We start from the raw sequence: 24,948 nt of genomic DNA on the forward strand, positions 1-24,948 counted from the left end.
CAAGAAAACATTTCCCACACCAGTAGAATACTACGACCAGTCAGACACAAGGCTTTATGGCTCCATGGATTCACTTTATGCCAAATTTTCACCATCTGCCTGTCACAGCTAAAGTTGAGAATTTGCAGAGTAGGCAGCATTTTCTTGAAATTTAGTCATCCAGTTTTGGTGATCATATGTCCTGTGGTCATCTAATACTTGAAGATGAAAAGTGTAGTATATTGAGTGATCTTTCTGCATGTCAACCTCTGTCAAGTCCGCTAATTTTAGTATTTATGGCCTTTCTGTAAGCTTAAATACAAGTTTCATCATTCTTCTCTGACTGCTTTCATTAACAGGGTGTCTCTGTAAACTCTAGAGGCAGTAGTGCAGGAGCACACCTGTTTGATGTTCAGTCAAATAACAACTAATAATCTTGACCAGGGGCCTCAAGTATAAACGGTGCATACGCCCGTTTCCACACTCACTTTGAGATATATAAAAACTAGGCGTAAAGACACGCACAGTCTCATGCCAGCCTTAACCTGTGTGAACGCAAGTTTCCACTCGGTTTTGCAAACTGGCAGCACCCAGCGTCAAAGCAGTGTCACTGTTCCAGTGTGGTTTCCCATTCTTTTTTTTTTAGATTCACATCCCTGATGCGGCTTATCAAATACGCTGAAATTAACCACATATTGTTTATAAATTTAAGGCATCTGATTGTAATCAACCTGTAACAATATAATGGTCCACGGAATGGCCAAGATATTCCAAATACCACAGCTGCTTTAGCGTTGTTACTCTTGGTGCACCACTCAGAGAATTTTAACCACTGTATCTGAGCGTGGAATCACAGCTGTACAGCTTCTGATGGGAATAGCTCTACGGCATAAATGTGTCGAAAGGGCAGAGGATTACAGGGATACAGCATTTACTAGAGTTTCTCAGATCCCATCATAATTAAAGTAGCCTGTTAAATGCTTCATATTCTGTGTGTTCTTCTGTGTGCTCTATGTGTGTGCATTACCATGTGCTGCTTAAATGGGTTTTCTAATACGCCGACTGAACACAGCATACATTACATTCCTGTAATGTAATATTACATGTATGACATGATAAGTAGTATCTGATTTTACAGCTATCTGAACAATTTAAATACTAAAATGTATACTTGATATCATTTTCATGATGAAATGAATTAAAGCATGTATTAAACATGGGGGCACGGTGGTAGCAACGAGCTGGCACTCTGTCCAGAGATTGTTCCTGCGTCCCACAAGATGCTTACTGGGACATGCACAACCCTCGATGAAGTAATTTAATGCAGCAGTACTGTCCCTTTCAAACGTACTAACCCTAAATTCCAGTCCTTCCTTTTCTTTCTCCACGTAACCAATCACCACACAGTGAGTATTGTAATAAATATAAAGCCAGCTCAAAGTTAGAATGCCAGTTCTTCAAAACTTTTAAGGAACTTTGAAATATCTTAGTAGTACATGTTTAATTATTCCATCCATCTATCCATCCAGTCCCAGCAAGCATACAGCGTGAGGCAGAACCAATACCGGGACAGGGCACCAGTTCATCACTACCGCTGAACCACCGTGCCCACACATTTAATTATTAACAATATACATTATTTAAATGAAGTTAAAAATGTATTTGTATAATGTATTGTACATACTTTAATGCATTTCATCATAAAAATTACATCAAGAGCTCCAAGAAGATAGCTCTTGGAAACCTGATTCAACTTAGAAGCCAGTAGTCATCATCTGTAAATATGCGCTCTCTTCTATTGAATTGAATCAAATTCCGTTATTGTTATTGCATGGTATAATGAGATTCAATGTGCAAATCCTCCATAAAGTTATTTCCTATAAAATTATATAATAATAATACGTAAAAAACAATGAAAAATATGCAATATGAAAGCATAAGCACAATATACATGTACATATAGTGCAGACAGTGCAAATGGTTCATCAAGTGGCTCAGGTTGTGCAATGTTACAACTGTTGTGCAAGTTTACAGTGAGGTAAATGAAATTCTAAGTTCAAACAGTTCTACCAGGAACACTTGATAGACTGATTGAGTTCATTTATAGCTCTTTGGATGAAACTGTTTCTGAACCGCGAGGTTCCTGCAGGAAAGGCTCTGAAGCATTTGCCGAATGGGAGAAGTTCATATAGTCTGTGTGCATGGCTGAGGCAGCATTGATTTTAAGATTAAATTTACAATGTTATACTTTAATGACAAAATAAAGTACAAGATTAAAGTGGACATTTCACTGTGTCCCTATTTTTTTTCCTTTTCTCTGTACCCTAATATGCTTCCGTATGATACTCAGACGGTGGGCTATGACTCGCCTTTGCTCATTGACTTTGATATCTGACCATTTCTTTTTAATTAGGTCACTGTGTGACTTTCTGAACTTGAACTTCTGGATTTCTTCGCCATTCTGTATCACTCGATCAACTTCCTTTTGTTGTTCATACCACTGCTTAAGCCAACAAATACTTCATTTTTCCTTGCCTCCACTTTGCATTCGCTGAAATTCTTTTTTCACATGCTTTTGCCATTGTCTTTTAACCAAACACTGAATGGGGAAGGTGATATTTATATTTATTTGCATATTAAAATATGCAAAATTCTTTGAGGAGTTGGGGTGGGATGGCAGGCATGTGTACGTGTGTTACTTTTCACCCTGACCGGAATTTATGGAGCTGAAGTGTGTGGAAGTTGGGTTTTGTGCATCTGAATTTTTTTGTGCATATGCACATATCCACTTTTGTCTGTACACCATGTTTTAGTGTGAGCGCTATGCATGGCGTTATGCATGAGGCCCCTGGTCTGCTTCATATATTTACTGAGTTGCACCCTAATGATTGGCTGTTAGAGGAGCAGGTGTACCTAATAAAGCGGCCACAGACTGTACCACCCCCAGTTAGTACAACTTGACTGTACTGAGATGTGGGCGAAAAGCAAGTACCCCTAGAATAAACCCAAGCAAACATGCACAGAAGATGAAAATTCCATATAAGCAGTATCAACAACATTTGAATCCATTACAGTAGACCCACAAGCAAGCAGTGCTACCCATTTGTCAAAATCAATGAAATTTGCAAAGTAAAATTAACAATAGCTTCAGTTATTATTACTGAGAACGTATGTTGTACCATCTTATAAATTTTGTCTGTGATTTCATCGATAACCATCAGAAAAGTCTTGTTGCCACACTCTCTGATTCTTTCCACCACCTGCTCATGGCTCATAGAATCTACTGGATCACCATTAACACACACAATCCGATCCATATTTTCCAGTCCGGCTCTGTCTGCTGGACCTCCTTTATCGATTTCATTAATGAAGTGACCTGTGAAAATAAAGAATATCATTCATTTCTCAGTATCCAGCGTTTAAATCTTGTGGTTATAGAACCTTTACCTACACTTGTAAATTAAACAACACGTCCAAAATACCACTTCCACCTCACCTCACAGTTTCTCTCAAAAAATGTTCAGGCTTCACAATCCTTTTGCCATTTGAGTTCTTTTTCTATGTGTCATACTGCCTGTCAACTCAGTGGTACTTGAGAAATCAACAGCTTTTAAATCTATGCCAATGAGTCTTCTGAACTACTTTTAGAAAGATCTGAAAAAATCTAAAGGGAACACCCTCTTATGGCGACCACCATCTCATAGCATGACTTCCTGTTCTCAGTCACCACTGACTGAGGTAACTCAAATGGCCTTCCATTTACTTATGTAAGTGAGCCCTTCCTGCTTTTTGTGATCTGGAGGAATTTATATAGCCTAGTGGTAGTCTGCTATTGGCATGATAAAATGTTCAAAAAGTATGCCTCGGCTCATCCTTGTCTGCCTCTAGTCCAGTTTTCTCTCCTTTGTATTTTTTAGGTAGGTTCTTATATAATGTGAAAAGCACCTACTGTGGAAGCCATGCCTGTCTGCTGGTCTGTGCGTATCAGCATTAAACGGCTTGACTACCAATGGGATAGTTTTGTTGCACACGTATTTCTGCAAGAAAATTTGTCTAGAGGGTTCCATTTTTTGAGATATCTCGAAAACAGCAAATTGTCCAATTTTTAGAATTTTAAAACCTCCCTTCGAGAAGCTTTGGTGAAGTGAAAAATACAGAAACAAAATTGGTTTAGGTTTCAATTTTATTTTGAGAGCAGTTACTTCAAAATATGTTTTTAATATTTTTTCCTTTTATGTTTTCAACAGTCACACCTGACGCCTGAACACTAAAGCACCTGCAGTCATGCAAGCTAAAGAAAGTGCACCTCCCAGGGTGGGGTTAGGTAGCTGAGTGTTACCATGTAACGAAGGTGTGACATTATATGCGTATATAATTAGTCAATTCACTAATAATGATTTTCTTTATTTAATAGGGAAGTAATGGTATTAGTTGTTTATTCATCACAGTACAACATGCAAGTTGCGTCCCTCACTGCACTAGAATGAAGCATTCGGTCTTGTTGTATGCCAACAGTCTGACCTCTGCCTACTATCCCTTCTGCTCTTGTGTCTGCAACTTCATGATGTCTTGCATGAACCTCAGTTATAGCAGCACATTTCTGCTGCTCCTTGAAATCAAAGCAGGTAAGTGATGTGTTGTTCATGTTCAAAAACAGAAAAACAGCAAGCAGCTTAACTTATGTAGAAATGCATGAAAGAGCAGGTTCAGTGACGCTGTATGACACGGGTGGGCAAAGTCAGTCCTGGAGGGCTGCAGTGTAATACAAGTGTAAATGGAAACAAGCTAAATGGAGAAATACTGGTTTCTTTTGTCATTTGCATCTTATTGCTAATAAGAAGCAATTAAAAACCAAGACTACAGCTATTTAAGACTAAGCAATAAGAGTTCAAAATCTTAATGAGCGAGACAACTAAAGTGAAGCAGATTAAGCAATTGGGTTGGAACAAAAACCTGCAGCCACTGCGGCCCTCCAGGACTGAATCTGCCCAGTGCCCACCCCTGCTCTATAATATAGATATGAATGTGTACTCGGCATCACCTTTAAATTTATATTCTGTTCATGAAATAACTGTGTTTACAGTTTAAGGAGAATTAAAAATACCATTTAACACAAAACAATGTGGAGCTATAGATAACACTCAAAGGTGCTACCAACTTTTTGTCAACACTTGCAAACATACATAAGCACTCTATGTGTGTGTAAGTACAGTGGAACTTCGGTTCACGACCATAATTCGTTCCAAAACTCTGGTCGTACTCCAATTTGGTCGTAAACCGAAGTAATTCCCCCCATAGGATTGTATGTAAATACAATTAATCTGTTCCAGACCATACAAACTGTATGTAAATATTTTTTTTTTAAGTTTTTAAGCACAAATGTAGTTAATTAATCCATAGAATGCACAGTGTAATAGTAAACTAAATGTAAAACATTGAATAACACTGAAAACCTTGAACAACAGAGAAAATTAACACTGCAATAGTTTGCACTATAGCGCTACCAACCGCTGGCTAAAAACACTTTTTTTTAATGAGTTTTAAGCACAGGGAAAAAAATGAACATTTGAAAAAATCCATAATTTAATAAACCAACAAGAATAGTATCATTTCAACAATGCACGCTATGAACCGGTCGCTGTAAACAGAAGTGAAAGCAAAATCAAGCCCAGTGCATTCTTTAACTGCCTTCCTACCTTAAGCGTCCAGCCCTCTCTCTCGCGCTGCCTGTGTGTGTGTGTCTCTCTCACGCTGCCTGTGTGTGTGTGTGTGTCTCTCTCGCGCTGCCTGTGTGTGTGTGTGTCTCTCTCGCGCTGCCTGTGTGTGTGTGTGTCTCTCTCTCACGCTGCCTGTGTGTGTGTGTGTTTCTTTCGCGCGCCTCTGTGTGTCTCTCTCTCGCGCTGCCTGTGTGTGAGTGTGTCTCTCTCGCGCTGCCTGTGTGTGTGTGTCTCTCTCACGCTGCCTGTGTGTGTGTGTGTCTCTCTCACGCTGCCTGTGTGTGTGTGTGTCTCTCACGCTGCCTGTGTGTGTGTGTTTCTTTCGCGTGCCTCTGTGTGTGTCTCTCTCGCGCTGCCTGTGTGTGTGTGTCTCTCTCTCTCTCTCGCGCTGCCTGTATGTGTCTCTCTCTCACGTGCGCCTGTGTGTGTGTGTCTCTCTCGTGTGTATGTCGCGCTCTCTCGCTCTCTCTCTTGCTCACTGCACAGGAAATGCACAGGGAGAGACTGAACACGTACAAACCGAAAGGGAAACTGGCTTATTCGTATACCGAGTGTGTGGTCGTGAACCGAGGCAAAAGTTTGGCGAACTTTTTGGTCGTAAACCGATTTGTACGTGTTTCGAGACATTCGTGAACCGAGGTTCCACTGTATGTGGGAGCAATATTTGTCAGCTAACAAAAAGGCACAGATGTATATTTTATGGACAGAAAATAGATAGAAGGCAGGGAACAAACAGGTAGCACATCCTTTGTGGTCTATACTACATTAAGAGGACTCAAATGATTACGTGAATCAACTGTCACTAAAAGGCCCTCTAAAAATTTTGTGGGTTCCGTTGACTTTCCACTATGTGGGTAGAAAAGCCTTTAAGCAGGATGTGGTTTGAGCAAAGGTTGAATCAGGCTGGGAGAAAGTGCTAGTTTGTGAATGGGAAGGCCACAAGGGAGCTTAGTTAGCACACGTGTGCTTTTTTGGGTGAAGTACCATGCATCTTCTTTCTACAGGGTTTATTTCTGTGGTTGAGTACTTCCTTAGTGCCTGTTTTCAAATGTTTGTGGCCTCTTACCTGTAATCCTCAGGTGTGCTTATTTTTTGATATGTAAATCAATTATTTCTGGTAAAGAATAGCAGCATACAGTGGTGATCAAAATTTATGTTTGCATTTTTAAATGAAAACATAGTAGTGTGGATGTAGACAGAAATATAGTGGCTTTGTCAATTCTTATTCAGCCATTGCTTTGATAATGATGTTGTGTGAGGATTGAGGTTCTCCAGGATACTACTTTCAGCTACATCACTAGCTAACTGCTTCATCTATCAAGAATGTTCTATGTAAAGAAATGCATTCAGACATTTGTGTAAAATGTAACAGTTTTTAATTGGGTATTATGCATTTCTTTGTCTTTAAAATTGATGAATGGTTAAAAACAATTGTTCATTTTTTTACACGCTGTGAAGAACCAGCCTGGATCACAGACAGACACAGGACACCCAAGTCCAACAATACAAATGTTTAATTTTTGCTCCTGCATACAGCACCAAACATTGCAGAAATCGCCAATAAAGCTCACAGTCTTTCTCTTTCTTTCCTTTCTCCTTCTGCCACCTCCAATCCTCTCCCACAAGCTCCGTCTTCTGCATCCCGACTCTGGCTCCTCGAATGGAGTGAGGCAGCCCCTTTTATAATGCACTCGGATGTGCTCCAGGTGCTCCGTGATGACCTTCCTGCAGCACTTCCTAGTGTGGCGGAAGTGCTGTAGTCCATGGCTCTGTAACCATCTGGGCACCCTCTGGTGGTGGCCACGGGCCACAACAGGGTTGAGCTTCTAAGCTCTGATCCTGTGGCCCCAATGCAAACCAAGGTGGCTGCCCTTTCGTGTCCCGGGGGAAGTATTGTCCCTCTCCCGGTCCTTCCATCCTCTAGGCGTCTGCCACAACGCACACATTTATTTAAAGTAACAGCTTCTTGAATAAAACTGCAAAACATTTTGTTGTTTATTATGTGCCATTAACAGCTTCTTTTTTGTTTCTATAGGTGAAAATTGTGACACCCTGCAACTTGTCATTTACAGTTTTTTCTCAAGTTGTGACTCAAGAGCTGAAACGCACAGTCATCTTTTTTTGTAGTAGGCACTTATTAGAATATTGTTTAATGATGTATAATAAAAATGAGGATATATGGATGTCACCTTTAAAATAATTTGCTTCCATGTAGACAACATTTTATGTAATAATGCAAAACATCGTAAACAACTGAACGCAGCCATACCTGGCCGGGCCTTTTCCTCTTTCAGATAGTAGCCATAGCCATCTTCTCCTTTAGCCAACTCTACAGTGCGGGGTTTATGTGGGAGCAGCTTCAGGTTTGCCATCTCACTAGTTATCTTCATGCCAGCATTCTTGTAATATTTATCAGTGTCCTCATCCACAAGTAAAAAGACAACACTGTTTCCAGCCTGTTTAATCTGAGAGAGAAATATACAGCCTATTTGAGAAATCTAAATATACTTTTGTCATGGCTTTGCAAAACTTGAGAGAAGCAACTGTCATCTGGCAAACTAATATGTAGGTAAAATCTGAGGCTATGATTATACTACAGCAGTGGAACTGGAAAATTCTAGAAGTGAATTAATGATTTACATTCAAGTTAATGTATCACACAAAAAGTTAAAGTCTTCAGATTACTCTCATGACTCCCATTTCTCCTGTGCAGTTATACTTTGGCATGTTGCGATACATCAAGAAGCACATAATTTTGAGTCCAACTGCCTTTCTGAAGTGAACAAAAGTAGCAAGAGAGGGAGAAGAAATCAAATTTCCAAAAGATGCTCTCAAATGGAATCATATGCCCCAACTGTCTCAAGGTCTGTGGTTGCAGGTCTAGAATTTTCAGCCATCTACAGTCAGATCACATGTAGAAGCTCATCATGCACATTACTGCTCCCTTTTTTATTCCATACAATCAAGTCTAACTTACACAACAAAGAAGATAGCATTACATATAATCAAGTTAAACTTAACAAAACAGAAGGGGGAATGTCCTTTTCCTCGATACAATCAATTTGTCCTTCTCCACTTTAAGACCATGTGGCAGTACACTAAACATGGCTGCTAAAGGATTAGGAGTGATAGTGACAGCTACAGTGTCTGATAGGCATTCAAAGATTTTTTTATCCAAAATGATGCTAATTTTGTGCACTTCCAAAACATGTGGCCCAGTGAGGTTGGAGCTAGATCGTACCATTCATAGGTTGCAGTAGATACATTTTAGACAATTTTAAACAAGGTAAATGTGATCGATAAAAGATTTTAAGTTGAGTGATTGAATGCTTTGCACATGTGAAGCTAGAGTGTATTTTATGCATGACTGCCTTTCACTCCTTTTCTGAGATATTAAGTGAAAGATTCTTTCCCCACCAAATCCTGGGATATTTGAAAGGAAGAGACTTTAATGTTTTTATGTATTATTGAGATGCTGTCTGAGTCTTCCAAGACTGTTCAGTATTTCTTCTAGAATAGAAATGGGAAGGGGATGTGAAAAATTGGGCAGGTTCTTTTTAGCAAAGCTTCTGATTTGAAAATAGTGGAAAAATTGTATTGATGGGAAGTTAAATTTAGAGCGTAATTGTTCATAGAATGCAAAGACATTATCTAGTGTATATACAATTATCAGAGTGTTTTAATCCCTGGTATTTTCCAAACATTAATTACTGTGTAGGTTTGAGAGTGTAGAAAAAAGGTGATTATAATGTAGAGGTGCAACAAATAAAAACTGCTCTGTATTGAAGTGCTTCCTACACTGGTTCCATATTCTGAGTGATTGATGGACATTTGGATTATTGGTATATTGACGATAATTTGTATTTACTGGGGCAGAAAGCAGGGCGTGTCCTGCGGTGGGTTGGCACCCTGCCCGGGATTGGTTCCCTGCCTTGTGCCCTGTGTTGGCTGGGATTGGCTCCTGCAGACCCCCGTGACCCTGTGTTCGGATTCAGCGGGTTGGAAAATGGATGGATGGAAAGCAGGGCATATAAAGAAGTACGGCAAGATTGCATTTCTATTGCACCAGGCTTGTGTATATTTATCAATTTGTGTCAATATCCAGGTCCTTATAGCTGGTGTGTTTTCCACCCAGTAATAAAAATGAAAATTAGGTAGTGCCATGCCACCTTCTGCTTTAGGTCTTTGTAGAGTCACCCTTTATATGCAAGGACACCTCAGATTTCAAATAAATGAGATTATACTTGAGTCTAACATCTTAAAGACCAATTTGTCAATGTATGTGGGGATGCTCTAAAATAGAAAAAGAAGCTTGGGAAGGATGTTCGTATTGACAGCATTGATTCTTCCTGCTAATCTGAGATGGATGGTACACCGTCTGCTCACATCTTAATTTTTCCCATGCTGATAGCAAAATTTTGTTGAAAAGGATCATTATATTTATACCCTTAAGTATTTAAACTGATCTGATAAAATGAATGGGTAGATGTCCAGTCCAGTATTGTGTGCTAGAGAGTTCAATAGAAAAATTACACTTTTATTCAAATAAATTTTAATTCTAAATATCTTTTTAAATTCTGCTAGTGCATTAAGGACTACTGGTGGAGAAGTTTGTGGGTCTGATATATACAGTGCCATATCATCTGCATATAGTGATATTTTCTGTTTAAGGCCTTCTCTGATAATCCTGTTGATCTCTGATGCGTTTCTAAAGTGATTGGCCAATGGCTCAGTGGCAACTGAAAAAAACAACGGTGATAAGAGGGCATCTTTGTCTAGTACCACATTCTAGTCTGAAGTTGTTTGAGATAATGTTGTTAATACAGAGGCTTCTGGACTGGTACAAAATAATTTATCCATGCAAATATATTTGGGTCAAACCCAAATGTGGTGAAAAGGTAGTCCCATTCAGCTATGTCAAATAATTTTTCTGTGTCCTATCAGATTTTATGGGTGAGTATATTACATTAAACAAACACCAAACATTAGAAGCTAAATGTCTGCCTTTAACAAACCCAGTTTAGTCTTGTGATGTTACAGAAGGAAGCACTTTCTCTGTCCTTCTAGTGAGAACTTTGGAGAGTATCTTAACATCATTATTCAGAAGTGTGCATTCTCTCTTTTCTTAACTGAGGATACACGGACTTTCCATTGCTTTTTACTCCCCCACTAGAAATCTTTATTTAAATGCTGTCACACACGTGCGAGTAGGGGGATGTTGTGTGGACCAAGTTAAGGTAATTCCACGCCAGGCCAGGGGGCTGCGGGGTGCACTAAACCTTCTCCTGTTGTCTCTACAGACCAGCCGCGGGAAAACCTATTTGAATCAAGGACGTCACTTCCTGTTCCGGCGCCTAGAAGGATGTCACTTCCTGTTCTGGCGCCTAGAAGGACGTCACTTCCTGTTCCCTACATCACTTCTGGTTACCCTACATCACTTCCTGTCTGACCACTTAAAACTGCCATCTTTTCCAACCTTGATCAGTTCTGTCTTGGACTCAATGCAATCAACAACTGTGTTGCATAAAAAAGAAAAAACCTTTGCAGCTAGGAACATTATACGGGTGGCTGCCCCAAACCTTCCTTTACGTGTGTCGAGTCTGTTCTTTTACAATGCTTACTGAGAGGCAGGTGCAGGAGAAATGACACCGTCAAGCCAAACAGTGAGTTTCACTGTGAATTTAAGTTCGCATCAGTGGATTCACTCATTTTTCTCTCTCTCTCTCTGTGTATGTATGTGTATATACCTCACTGGTGGCGCAGTGGTAGTGCTGCTGCTTTGCAGTAAGGAGACTGTGGAAGATTGTGGGTTCGCTTCCTGGTTCCTCCCTGTGTGGATAGCGCTTTGAGTACTGAGAAAAGCGCTATATAAATGTAATGAATTATTATTATTATTATTATATACATTCATACATAATATAATGTGTGTGTGTGTGTATATATTTATATATATATATGTAATGTGTGTGTGTGTGTGTGTTTATATATAGTGCATCCGGAAAGTATTCACAGCGCATCACTTTTTCCACATTTTGTTATGTTACAGCCTTATTCCAAAATGGATTAAATTCATTTTTTTCCTCAGAATTCTACACACAACACCCCATCTTTCAGCAGGACAACGACCCTACGCACACAGCCAAGATATCAAAGGAGTGGCTTCAGGACAACTCTGTGAATGTCCTTGAGTGGCCCAGCCAGAGCCCAGACTTGAATCTGATTGAACATCTCTGGAGAGATCTTAAAATAGCTGTGCACCGACGCTTCCCATCCAACCTGATGGAGCTTGACAGGTGCTGCAAAGAGGAATGGGCGAAACTGGCCAAGGATAGGTGTGCCAAGCTTGTGGCATCATATTCAAAAAGACTTGAGGCTGTAATTGCTGCCAAAGGTGCATCGACAAAGTATTGAGCAAAGGCTGTGAATACTTATGTACATGTGATTTCTCAGTTTTTTTATTTTTAATAAATTTGCAAAAACCTCAAGTAAACTTTTTTCACGTTGTCATTATGGGGTGTTGTGTGTAGAATTCTGAGGAAAAAAATGAATTTAATCCATTTTGGAATAAGGCTGTAACATAACAAAATGTGGAAAAAGTGATGCGCTGTGAATACTTTCCGGATGCACTGTATATATACTGTATATATATATATATATATATGTGTGTGTGTGTACACACACACACACACTAGGGGGCTTTGCCCCCTGCTCGCTTCGCTCGCCCACCCCCCAGGTTGCACTACGTGCCAGCCACTTCATTGAAGAGAGGGCCTGAACGCATGCTAAGGAGAAGTGGTCGCTCCTCCGAAACCCCCTCTTAAACAGTGATACAATGGGGAAAAAAATACATTTTTGCCGTGCTGCATGATCTGCATGTCGCGCAGCGCTTCAAACATTTAAAAGCCTGTATAGAAGCTGTCCTTTTGGCTCACTGCCTTGTCTCATGGGACATTAAAGTGTCTCAGAGAAAATCACGTCTCATCTCCTTCCAAGCCTTCTGGAAGATGACTGACATGACATAATAGATATATACACCAAAAAATGTGTGAGCATCTACTGGCTGTAACACACTTAACTATTAACTTGAGATACATAATTCACCTTGAATTAAATCTAAATATTGGCTCCAGTAGACCCCCATGACCCTGTAGTTAGGATATAGCGGATTGGATAATGGATGGATGAAATCTAAATAAATAAATGTTAAAACAATAGCCATCCCTGCTAAAAAACAACCCCATACTTACTTTTGCAACGGCTTGTTCGTGGGTACACTTTTCCACGTTTTCACTGTTGATTTCAATTAATCTATCGTTGTTTTTGACTCCTGCCTTATCTGCCACTCCAGATGCTTTAACATCAGTCATGAAGATTCCACTAACATCTGTAGAAACATTGACAAGTAAAAGGAAAAAAAATAACAAGTCACCATTAACACAGAGACAGAAATGTGGGATAAAAGTCAAGCACATGTCAGTTCTAATTTTCAGGCTAATATAAAAATGTTACAGGAATGTATACTGCTGTCTGGTTGTCAAGGTGTGCAAAGTAAGGCTTACTTTTTATTGTTTTGAGGGAGAATCCGTATCCACTTTTGTCTTTCACCATATAACACAGCTTTGGTTTTGGAGTCGTTCCTGCCATCCCATTCATGATTTGTGCTGGTTTTGGCTGTGGCATCTGTGATTCATTGTCTTGATCTTTAATCTTTAGATAGGCTATCTCATCCAAGACTTGCAGTGTGACAGATGTTCCACTTTCTTGAATGAGCTCCACCACCTGTGAAAGATTGGAAGAATAATTATATAACACATTTGTAATTTTTCAATGTGCAAAATGAAATGAAACATATAATAATTATCCTTCATTTCAGTATTTCAGCTGTAACATTTGTAATACCTGAGGGACCCATTTGGAGCTCTTCCTAATGTGCATATTATAACTGTTTATGCATAATGGACACAAATACATGTACATTCTGAAACCCATTTAATCCATCTCAGGGTGCAGTGGGAAAATTGTGTTGCATTTACTGTAACTGGAAACTATTCTCTATGAATTTCAGATGAGTAGTGCAGAGTGTAAAAATAATAATATAAGTTACCATCATACTATAGTTCATCATGCCCTCCAAACACAAACATTTCAAGTGCATAACATTGTGGTTACTGCTGACTGGGCTCAAGGGTTTTCATCCATTAGATTCTCACCAAAGTGAAATTTCATCTTATGCTGATTTTGATGGGTTATAAATGAAAGTTTTTGTTGTTGTTTTTGTACTAATTTTATTAACTCTTACCATATGCAAAACATAAAATTCTTATAAAGGTACTAATTTTATTAATTTCTACCACAAATATAACATCAAGTTCTCATTATGGTAAAAGCTGTGGGACCTCAGCAGTATTGATTAAAGAAAATGGTGGTCTCAAATCCTGCCTCTTTTACTTCCATTGCTCGCCATTTTTCTCTCCTAGAGGTGGCATCGTGCCTGAAGTGGATGTACACCCTGTGGTTAAGACTGCATTGAGCAGCAGTGTTGAGCAGTGAGAGTGAGCTGAGTCCCTGTTGGAGTTTCAAGCATTGCTGATTAAAGGACGGGTGGAGTTGGTGGGAGTTTTGAGCAGCTCAGTACTCTTTCAGTCAATTGAAGAGCGAGTGTGATATGACACAACTACACCAAAGTTGAAAATGCTTAGAGAAACTTCATGATATGGCATCCACCATATCAGAAATGTTCACAAAGCTGATGGGTTACTTGCTGTGCTTTACCTGAGTTTTCTGGTAAACCAACAGGTTCATAAAGAGCAGAACACAACCAAGAATCGTGTCACGGGTGGATTTTGTGTGGAGCTTACATGTTCCCCCTGTGCTCATGTAGATCTCCCCTCCCTGTCCAAAGACATGCAGGTTAGATGAATTGGTTTGGTTAAATTGGCTATAATGTCTGTGTGTGTAGACACTTTAATGGACTGTTCAAGGATTGTTCCTGTCTTGTAGCCAATGCTTGCTGGGATAGACACCTACAACACTTCTCTGGATTAATAAGTTTAAAAAAGAGGATGGATACTCTAGTGGATATTAGAAAGTCTAATAATAGGGATTGCTTTGAATTACCAATAAACTAATAGAGAAGTGGAAAACATTTCACATTTTAAATGCAAAATTGAAAAAATCCTTATTGTGTCTTTTAAAATGCTTTATCTTGGTTGTCAGTGCTACAGTGATTTAATTTCCTTAAGAGTGCTGATGGTGACTATCTCTTCCATCCTAATTTTCCTAATCAGTTATGGAATTACCTGCTGGCACACTTATTTTCAATTTGACATCCACAGGTAGAACTCACATTCAGTACTTTAATTCGGCATCAGCAATATGATTTTCACAAAGTGGCAATGAACTAATACATAACATATTCTGTACATATATAATATAATCAGCCTTAAGTACAGTATACATTATATAAATAATATACAGTATATTGCATCAATGGCAGAAGTTTAGAAGATCGGGATACAATATATAAATGTATGTGTGTGTGTGTGTGTATATAATGTTATGCATATATATATATATATATATATATATATATATATATATATAAATTTATACAGTCTGTTCACCTTGTGATGGACTGTTACCCCATCCAGGGTATTGTTCCTGCCTTGTGCCCTATGCTTGCTGGGATACGCTCCACCACAACTCTGGTCAGGATTAAGTAGGCTTAGTAAATGCTTTGGTCTAGTATGGTGTACTGTCAAAATGTATTCTGCATCATTGGAACATAAGTAGAGCAGGATAAGCAACTTAATCAGGATCATACAGTAAATTAGAAATGGCCTTATGGATAAGACCCTAGTGTGCAAACATTTCATGAGCTGTGGTTTGATTACCAGATGATGTACCTTCTTTGTGGAGCACATGTTCTCATATTGCTATCCAGCACAGAGTTTATTCCTCCTGCCGTTCAAAGACAGAATTTTAAGTTATATTGTCCTAAGAAAAGTGTCAATTTGTCTGCTTCATTGCACTGTGATCTTCTCTGACAATGAACAGAAGAAAGTATGCATAGAAGATTCAATAGATGGGTGAGTATATACAGTACAATACTCATTTGAAGGTGATCTTCATCTGAAACCACTTCACACAACATTAAAACAAATTTTTTTTTTCTGAATTCAGGGTGCAAAGTGTGTCACGTACTAGAGTTGAGGCTGCAACCTTGCAGTTTCCAGACCAATTCTTTAATTGCTTTTCTTACTTTCAATCACCATGCACTTTGATGACTGTTTTAGTTTCTATAAACTCTTATCTTATCTTGGGGCATGGATGGCCTTGAAATTTGATTCCAGGTATATTATCTTGCTGGCATAAGTTGATATTGTTTATGGTCTGCAATGAAGAAGCAACCTAATTCTTAAAATCGTTCAAAGGCAGACTAAATCAACAATAGCATGCTTAAGTTATGAATGGTCAGTTGGGGAGCACAGGCTGTTCACCCCAGGCCACATCCTAATAGGGAACACACAAATGTGACAAAGAAGTCAATTTAACAACATTCTGGTACATCCCAATTTAAAGCCTCATAGAAATATACATGTTGGATATGTTCCCTATACAATCCTACACCCTTTGACCGAGCTGAACCGAATTGTTCATAGCTGTTTTCCAGGACCATATGGACAAGACGGACTACTTTGGAATCCAACATTTGGAGCCTTTGGGTCCCCGTCATTTTTCTTTTCCCACCCTGGGGTACAGTTTACACATGTGTCACTTGCTGTCTCAGGGCAAGTATTACAAACCTACACTCTATGACTGATCTGGACCAAATCTGGCATAATTGTTCTCTAGGACTATATAGACAATGTAGTGACTTTGGATCCAAAAATTTACAGCAGTGTTTTTGTTTTTTTTTCCTTGTTTGCTGCAATTTGCACACCAGTGCCACCTGTTGGATTGGAACAAGTGAAACACCTGAACAGAAAGAAGCTAAACTAGCAGATAAAATAACCAGAGCTGCTTCTATCTACTGGAATATAAAATGCAATGTCATGTGCTTTTTGCAAGGGAGCCTTGGGTGAGGCTTCATTGAGAGTGAAAGTGCAGCACCACACAAAGGAGAATCAAAGGGCTGTCATTTAACTCCTGCTTTGTCAGCATTTCTTCATACTTTTACCAGTACAGACTTTCTACCATGAACTAAGAGGAAGAGTCAAACATTACAGTATTCATGGTTACAGCCCAGCAAGGATCTACTGTAATTCTGGAACCCAATGACAGGAAAAAAGAAATTCTTAAAAAGCAATATGTGCTGTTTCTTCCTATTGTATTATAAACAGGACTACTTTGGCTAGTGTATACTGTATATTCACCACAACATTAAGACCACTGACAAATAAAGTGAATAACTTTAATTATCTCATTACAGTATCACCTGTCAAGGGGTGTGATATATTAGGCAGCATCTGAACAGTCGTTTCTTGAATGGGATGTGTTGGAAGCAGAAAAATGGGCAAGTGTAAGGATCTGAATGACTCTGACTAGGGCCAAATTGTGCCAGCTAGACGACTGGGTCAGAGCATCTCCACAATGCCAGGTCTTATGCGGTTTTCCCAGCATGCAGTGGTTAGTACCTACCAAAAGTGTCCAAGAAAGGACAACTGGTGAACCAGTGACAGGGTACTTGTCTCCCAAGGCTCATTAATGCACATGGAGAGTGATGGCTAGCCCATCTGCTCCGATCCTGTAGAAGAGGCACCGTAGCTCAAATTGCTGAAAAATGTAATGTTGGCCATGAGAGAAAGGTTTCAGAACACACAGTGCATTGAACCTTGATTCATGGCTGCAGACCACTCTGAGTGCCCATGCTGACTCCTATCCTCCTCTGAAAGAACCTACAATGAGCACATGAGTGTTAGAATAGGACTGTGGGTCAATGGAAGAATGTGGTCTGGTCTGATGAATCATGTTTTCTTTTAGATCATTTGGTTGGCCAGGTACATGTGTGCCATTTTCCTGGGGAAGAGATGGCATCAAATGCACTATGGGAAGAAGGTAAGCTGAAGGAGGCAGTGTTGTGCTCTAGGCAATACTGTGCTGGGAAACCTTGAGTCCTGGAATTCATGTGGATGTTACTTTGACACATACCACCTTCCTAAAGATTGCTGCAGACCAAGTAAACCCCTTCATCGCAATGGTATTTGCTGAAGGAGATGGCTTTGTTCAGCAGGATTATGCACACTGCCACACTTAAAAAAAATTGTTCAGGAATGGATTAAGGAACATGACAAAAAGTTCAAGGTGTTGATTTGGCCTTCAAATTCCATAGATCTTAATGTGATCAAACATCTGTGGGATGTGCTAGAAAAACACGTTTGATGCATAGAAGGCTCACTGCACAACTTACAGGGCTTGAAGGATCTGCTGCTACGTGCGTGGTGCCAGATACCGTAAAACACCTTCAGAGGTCATGTGGAGTCCAGGACTCAGTGGTCAGAAATGTTTTGGTGGCACGAAAGGACCTACACTATATTGAGCTGGTGGTTTTAATGTAATGGCTGATCAGTATTTATAATATATACAAGGGTCATTCAAAAAGTTTCCGCACTTTTATATTTTCATTGGAAATGGTGAAGGCGGGAGGAGTAGTAATTGGTCGTGTCTGAAAATGTCATGTAACTGGTTCTGTCTGGCAAGGCGGCTGCCCTTGCAGTTTAGTATAAGAGTTGTCACCCTGTGGTTTAGATGGCAGCAAAACTTATAAATTGCACCAAAGAGGAACACCGTCCTGACATATGCTTTTTGTGGGCAGAAAGTGTGCCAAGAGCATAAATTCGTCCCCGCATGTGTGCTCAATATGGGGATAAAGTTCTCTATTGTACAGTTGTCTATGAGTGGATTGAAATGTTTGAAAATGGCTGTACTAGTGTGACAGATGCAGGGCGCTCCAGATGTCCAGTTACAGCCACGGCCATGAGGAATGAAGAAAGAACCTTTATGTGAAAGCAGTGATGCATCAGTGACTACGTGCTCAACCAAATTATTTTTTTGTTAATGTCATTAGAAAGTTGGTACGACAAGTGATGTAATAATAATAATAATAATAATTCATTACATTTATAATATGTTTTTAAAATTTTTAATAGAGTTCAAAAAAGTGTGGAAACTTTTTGAACGTCCCTCATGTTATATATATATATATAAAATTCTTTTCGCGATTGAAACGGAAATTACGTATGACCACGTGATATGGAAATTACGTATGAAACGGAAATTACGTATGACCACAGAACATATAATACAGGAACTAGCCAGGCGCGTTCTGACAGAGAAGTTTTATTTATTCGTCCACGTGACTGTTGCTGAAACTGCCACATTGTAACTTTTTTTTAGTTGGCAGTACTTGATAGTAGAAAAGATGAGGAAAACAGCTTTGCATCTTTCTACTTTTTAACTGCGCCGAGCTGTAAACAATGTGAAGACGAGACCGCCTTCAGCTGCGAGGGGTCGTGAGAACAAAGTGGACGCTGGGAGGTGCGGAATGTTGGGCTGCTCCGCCGAGTCGAGAGCTTCACAGTTTCGGGCAGTGTCCTCTCTTCTTGCACTGTTTGTGACACTTCATGTCCCCCGTCAGCTCCTCGGAGAGTGAAAATCTTTGAGAATGAGTGTAATCAGTGCCATCGAAGCAGGACTCTGTTTGTAAATTGCCCTGCACAACTACTTACTGTTCCTTAAGGTAAGTTTGGGTCACTAAAACCCCACAATATTCAATTAATTATTTTAACAAGTAAATCACAGGCATGTAGTGCAAGGTTGTCAGGCAAAAATTTGGACGATCACATAGAAAATGTAATTTCTATACCACAGCGGTCGTGTAGCGCCTTTCACAAGGGATCTACTACTTACCTGTTGTGTTATAGTGCCTTTAAAATGTAGTTTACCCAAAACCACTTCAGTATTGCTCAATGCATCTTCTTAAATGTTAATGTTTTACTGTTTAATAACTTATAGACTACATTTTATTTTTTTCCCTTGCACTCAGTGAGCGAAGCTACTGGGTAATCAACTAGTATATATTGTGGGATATGGCCGGCCATTCATCCCGGCCAATACCCCCAGGCCGCCAGATGGAGCCCTCCCTCCATAACATGGAGGTGCCCCGAATTCCAGCAGGGCCTCATGGACAGTGGAGTTTTAATGCACAGCCCTGCTGGATACCATGGTGGCCGCCAGGAGTCGCTGCAGGGAGGCCCAGGGATTTATATTTTCCGTATAGCCCCGAAGTATTTCCAAGTCACAGGAACAGAAGAAATTATATACTTCCGGGCTGAAGAAAAAAAGAGAAGTTTTTACCTGACCCGGAAGTGCTGGATAACCACATGGACTGTGGGCTCAGAAGCACTTCAGGGTCGAGGAGTATAAAGGACTGTGGGAAATCCCAGACGGATGAGCTGAGTTGGGAGGCAGGGTGGCTAAGCGTCTGGGAGTGGAGGATTGTTTATTATTGTAGTGATTATTGTTTATTGGAGTAGTGTGGAGCAGTGGTGCTTTGTGTACTTATTTATAATAATAAATATTATTATTGAACTTTTATCTGGTGTCTGGTCTGAAGGTTCAAGGGGTCGACAGTGCCTCTATTGTCACAATATATATATATATATGGAAGATTAAAAAAGGCACATGTTGGATTGTCTAAACACACCAAATCACTATTCCACCACTTGCTGTTCTGCTAGAAAACAAGTAAGCACACATCAGGCACATTGGAGCACACAAAATGGTGAGAAAGAGTTGTCTTTACTTCATTTCTGATTCCACTCACACAGTTATTTGCTTCAAGCCAAATGACAACTAAACTTGGTCAAAGCTGCCATGACAAAGCGTACAAAGAAGAGCAAAGTGACAAGGCAGAGAAAGAGATCATCTGGTGAAGAAAGCAACCATGTGCATAACAGAGAACAGTGAGGTGGATGCAGATAAAAAATATAACAACAAGAGAGTGATGAAGAAAACAATAGTGTCACTGGTCCATCACAATTAACCTATGTAAATAATACTGACTTAGTCCCCGCGATCCGCATCGGTTCAAAAAATCAGACTCGTCCTAATAGCTCTTATTGATCAAATGCTAAATCCTTGGAATTTGTGTCTGTTGTGTGCACTAAGATGTCAGGGGTGGTGTGTTGCTGGATGCTGCTTGAAGGGGAACCACAAATAAGCTTACCCCCCTCCATAGTTCAAAAGCCTTGCTCCAGCACTAGTTATAAAATATGTATGTAATGGAGTATTGTATGTTAGTTTCTGTCAGATCTGTATTTGATGATCATACAGAATACATTCAAATGAAGAACAATTGGGCTCAACTGTTGGAACAGAAATAAAATGTAAAATCCATATTACTAAACGAGAATGGTAAACCGGATATGGACGCAGGGACCTGCCCGTGGACGCAAAAGACATAGTGTGCAAGTGCCACACAAAGCCCCCCCCACCCCCCCCAGAGTGAAACGGGAGAGAACACGCGCGTGCGCAGGCGCCACACAAAGCCCCCCCGCAACCCCCCCGTGGCGCACCAGAGCAAAACGACTACGAACCGTCAGAGTAGGAAACAAAGTAAAACGTCATAAAGAGGTTAAAGAACAGGGACAAACACATGGAGAGCAGGTTACAGAACAAAGCCCCCCTCCCCAGAGTAAAACGAGAGAGACTACGAACCGTCTGACATGCCACAAGCACGATAAAGCGAGGTCAGAAATAAAACACAGAGTAGGAAACAAAGTAAAACTTTATAAAGTGATTAAAGAATGGGGACGAACACATGGAGAGCGGGTTACAGATGATGAAAACTGGAATGCAAAAGCTTCAAAAAAACCTAGGCACGAAATACATGCACACCAAGATACAGAATATAAAGGCAGAAACAACGACAGTTAAACGTCCACACCACACATCCTACAACGCGCGTCTCAAACTGCGGAGGCAAAGCAGGCACGGATTCAACACGACACAGCTCGAGTGACCGGGATACAAACACGCGCCTGCCTGGATATAATTAATGAACGCAGGCGCCTACAATGTGCGTCTGAAATGCCGCAGACCAGGCAGGCACTGCTCCAAAAAGAAAGAGCTCTACTAAATGAAATACGAAGTGAAACGGGAAACACTACAGAGTCCACAGTGCTCCACAATGCACCGCATAATAGTTCGGAAAGAGCTTCATAGTAACAGTGGGGAGACCCAGAGTGACACGGGCGAACGCTCCGTATTAAACATACGTCATCCTCACACGTCCAAACTATACAGCATAGGTGAATCACATTACAGTGATGCATTATTAACAGTACGATAAACATCACAGTATCGCAAACAAATGAAAATTATTACTCGAAAAAGGGAAAATATATTCACCACAGACCAGGTGTCATTGAAACAAAAGCAGAATAAAGCGAGATCAGAAATGAAAGACAGAGTAGAAAGCAAAGTAAAACGTCATAAACAGGTTAAACGAGGGGGCCAAACACATGGACAGCAGGTTACAGATAATAAAGACCGGAATTCAAAAGCTTCAAAAACAAAAACTCGACTGACCGGGATACAAACTGAAACGGGAAACACTACGGGGTCCGCAGTAGTCCACAATGCACCGCATAATAGTACGGACGGAGCTCCGTATTAACAGTGGGGGGCCCCAGAGTGACACGGGCGAACGCTCCGTATTAAACGTGCGTCATCCTCACACGTGGCTGCCCAGCAGGCACGGGTTCAAAACGCCGGGGGTAGGCGAGCGAAGCGAGCAGGGGGCGGAGCCCCCTTGTATAAAGACTATTAGGTAACCTCCTACTTCAGCTGCTGTAGTTATTTCACATCCAGCTTGAATTTCACAATGCATATCAGCCTGTCTCATAGATGCAGACATCTTGTTTCATTTGCCAGCTGGGTCAATGTCTGGGAAGACTTGGCATGATTCCTTCTGTACCCATTGTCATTTTCTCCCAAATAATTAATTACACTTCATCTTACATGAGAGTCAAGTCCACTCATTTAGAGCCGTAGCTTTGCAAATAATGCAAAATTCCTCGTCAAAAAATGGTATCAGCCAATATGTGAAAAACGAAGTGTATTTGTATAAATGAAATGCAGATAGATATTGAAATATACATCATATAAATCTCTTCGCCTCAACTACAATTTTATTTTGTTAAAAGATTTGTATTCCATTTTATTTGATGATAATGTAGTTTGGTATAAATTGCTTTTATTTCCCATCTTCCTTTTGTGGGTTAAATAAGAGAGAAAGTGAAAGTTGTGAAATTAATTTACATATAAAAGCAAAACGTGCATCGGGATGTTTGATGAATTGGGTACTTTGGTCTGCAAATTCGAAGATATTTTTTGAATAGTTTCCTTAGTTTATAAAATGCACATTCATCATATCTGGAGTTACATACATTAAATATTTTGCTTTTTGCTGTTGTCCATCCATCCATCCATTATCCAACCCGCTATATCCTAACACAGGGTCACAGGGGTCTGCTAGAGCCAATCCCAGCCAACACAGGGCACAAGGCAGGAAACAAACCCCGGGTAGGGCGCCAGCCCACCGCAGGACACACACACACACACACCAAGCACACACTAGGGACAATTTAGGATGGCCAATAAACCTAACCCTGCATGTCTTTGGAATGTGGGAGTGCAATTTATATTATATTGGATATGACATTTTGAATATTTTTGCATTACCTTTTTTAACATATTGCCACTTGCCTTTTTATTTATTATTTTTGTAAAACTAAGCCAAGCATGAACAAGAATTGCGTTGTTCCCATGACATAAACAAACAACCAACCAAATCCAAACTTACCAAACATAACCAGAATCATTTAACTTAATTCATTTTTTCCAAAGGAGTTCATATTTACCTTTGAGTGATCTTTGCTGTCCACACAAGTTCCATTAACCTTCACAACACGATCCCCATCCTTCAGGCCAGCTTTATCCGCAATAGTTCCTGGCTCCACATTACGGATCAGGTGTCCTTGAACTCCTTCTTCAATCCTCAGGAAGAAGCCATAGCTCTGACCATCACCTTTGTTCAAATTGATGGTACGAGGCTTACAGGAAGAATCCATCTGTTTGAAAGAACAACAAATAAATTAACAAGTGGGAGCTCTACAGGCAAAGTGCCATCCTTCTCTGTTCAGAAAGATGGTGCCGTGCCATACTGAGACTTTTAATAAAAGGAGTTCTGGTGTTAAAACTGCATCTATAAATTCATTAACATGGTAACCCATAATAGTCTCCACCTCACGTGAATAGTATTGCAATACATAAATGAACATATTATTGTAAGTCCAAAAAAGGTTCACCGAAGTTTAATGTCCTCATCTCAAACTCGCGTTTCTTGCAGCACTTCCACTTTACCTGCTTCTAAAAAGTGAGCTTTTTTTGCCAGTTACGAAACTGATGCTGTGTTCAACGTAGCAGGTAACTCAGATCAAATATTTCATGTCAGAGACAACGCTGCATGGTGCCTACTCTGAAGCATCATGGGGCACAAGAATCAAGATGTCAGTATACTGCACATCACCTTTGCCCACACCCACAATGTAATTCTGGAGGAGGCCTGATTACCATTTAACCTAACTTGACTGAAATAGTTTGAAAACAGTTACACATTGATGAGAAAAAACAACATTCCCATTTACTAGTTTAACTATAAAGGAATGTTATCTCTAAAACATATGGTGCATCACAAATATGACTTTTCTTTCCTTGCTTTCATTTTAATGGTCATGTCTCAAAAGTTGCATTTGGCAATGTTTGAAATTGCTTTCTTCAGTCAGTTAATAACGTCAATCCATACTTAAATGCATTTAATTCGTCTCAGTTTCCTTCTTAGACATGTATATATGCTTTGGAGTAATGTCCCTTGCTGACAACACTTAAAAACATTTAAGTGTATTTCATAGATCATTTTTACATTCATGAATCTATTATGGAATCCACTAAATTCACTTTATAGAATAGGGTTCCCCAAGGCTGAGGCTACCAAAACTAACCTGGAAAACGAAAAAATAGACAAACAAAAAAAAAATCAGCATAAAAGCCCAAATATGCAACTGAAATAAACCTAAATGACTGGAGAAGCTTTGCCAGTAACTGTGCTTAAAGAAACCGCAAAAAATACTTCACTGCCCCTCTGACAGCAGCAGATCAGTTACTCAGCCTTAAAAGCATCCACACATAC

At 39.9% G+C, this 24,948-nt stretch overlaps 1 protein-coding gene across 1 annotated transcript in view; it reads right to left on the reverse strand.

Annotated features, from left to right (window-relative positions):
• The window catches only part of pdzk1 (PDZ domain containing 1), a 37,499-nt gene extending 13,669 nt beyond the window's left edge, over positions 1-23,830 (reverse strand). Inside the window, exons 1-5 of the mRNA XM_028801199.2 lie at positions 23,621-23,830; positions 13,256-13,475; positions 12,944-13,080; positions 7,966-8,161; positions 3,159-3,355 (exon numbers count right to left, since the gene is read on the reverse strand). Coding sequence (XP_028657032.1) covers positions 3,159-3,355; positions 7,966-8,161; positions 12,944-13,080; positions 13,256-13,475; positions 23,621-23,830 — 960 coding nt within the window. The remainder of the gene's footprint in view (positions 1-3,158; positions 3,356-7,965; positions 8,162-12,943; positions 13,081-13,255; positions 13,476-23,620) is intronic.
• Between the last annotated feature and the right edge of the window lie 1,118 nt (positions 23,831-24,948).

Source organism: Erpetoichthys calabaricus, chromosome 4 (assembly GCF_900747795.2).
Source record: "Erpetoichthys calabaricus chromosome 4, fErpCal1.3, whole genome shotgun sequence".
Lineage (NCBI taxonomy): Eukaryota > Metazoa > Chordata > Cladistia > Polypteriformes > Polypteridae > Erpetoichthys > Erpetoichthys calabaricus.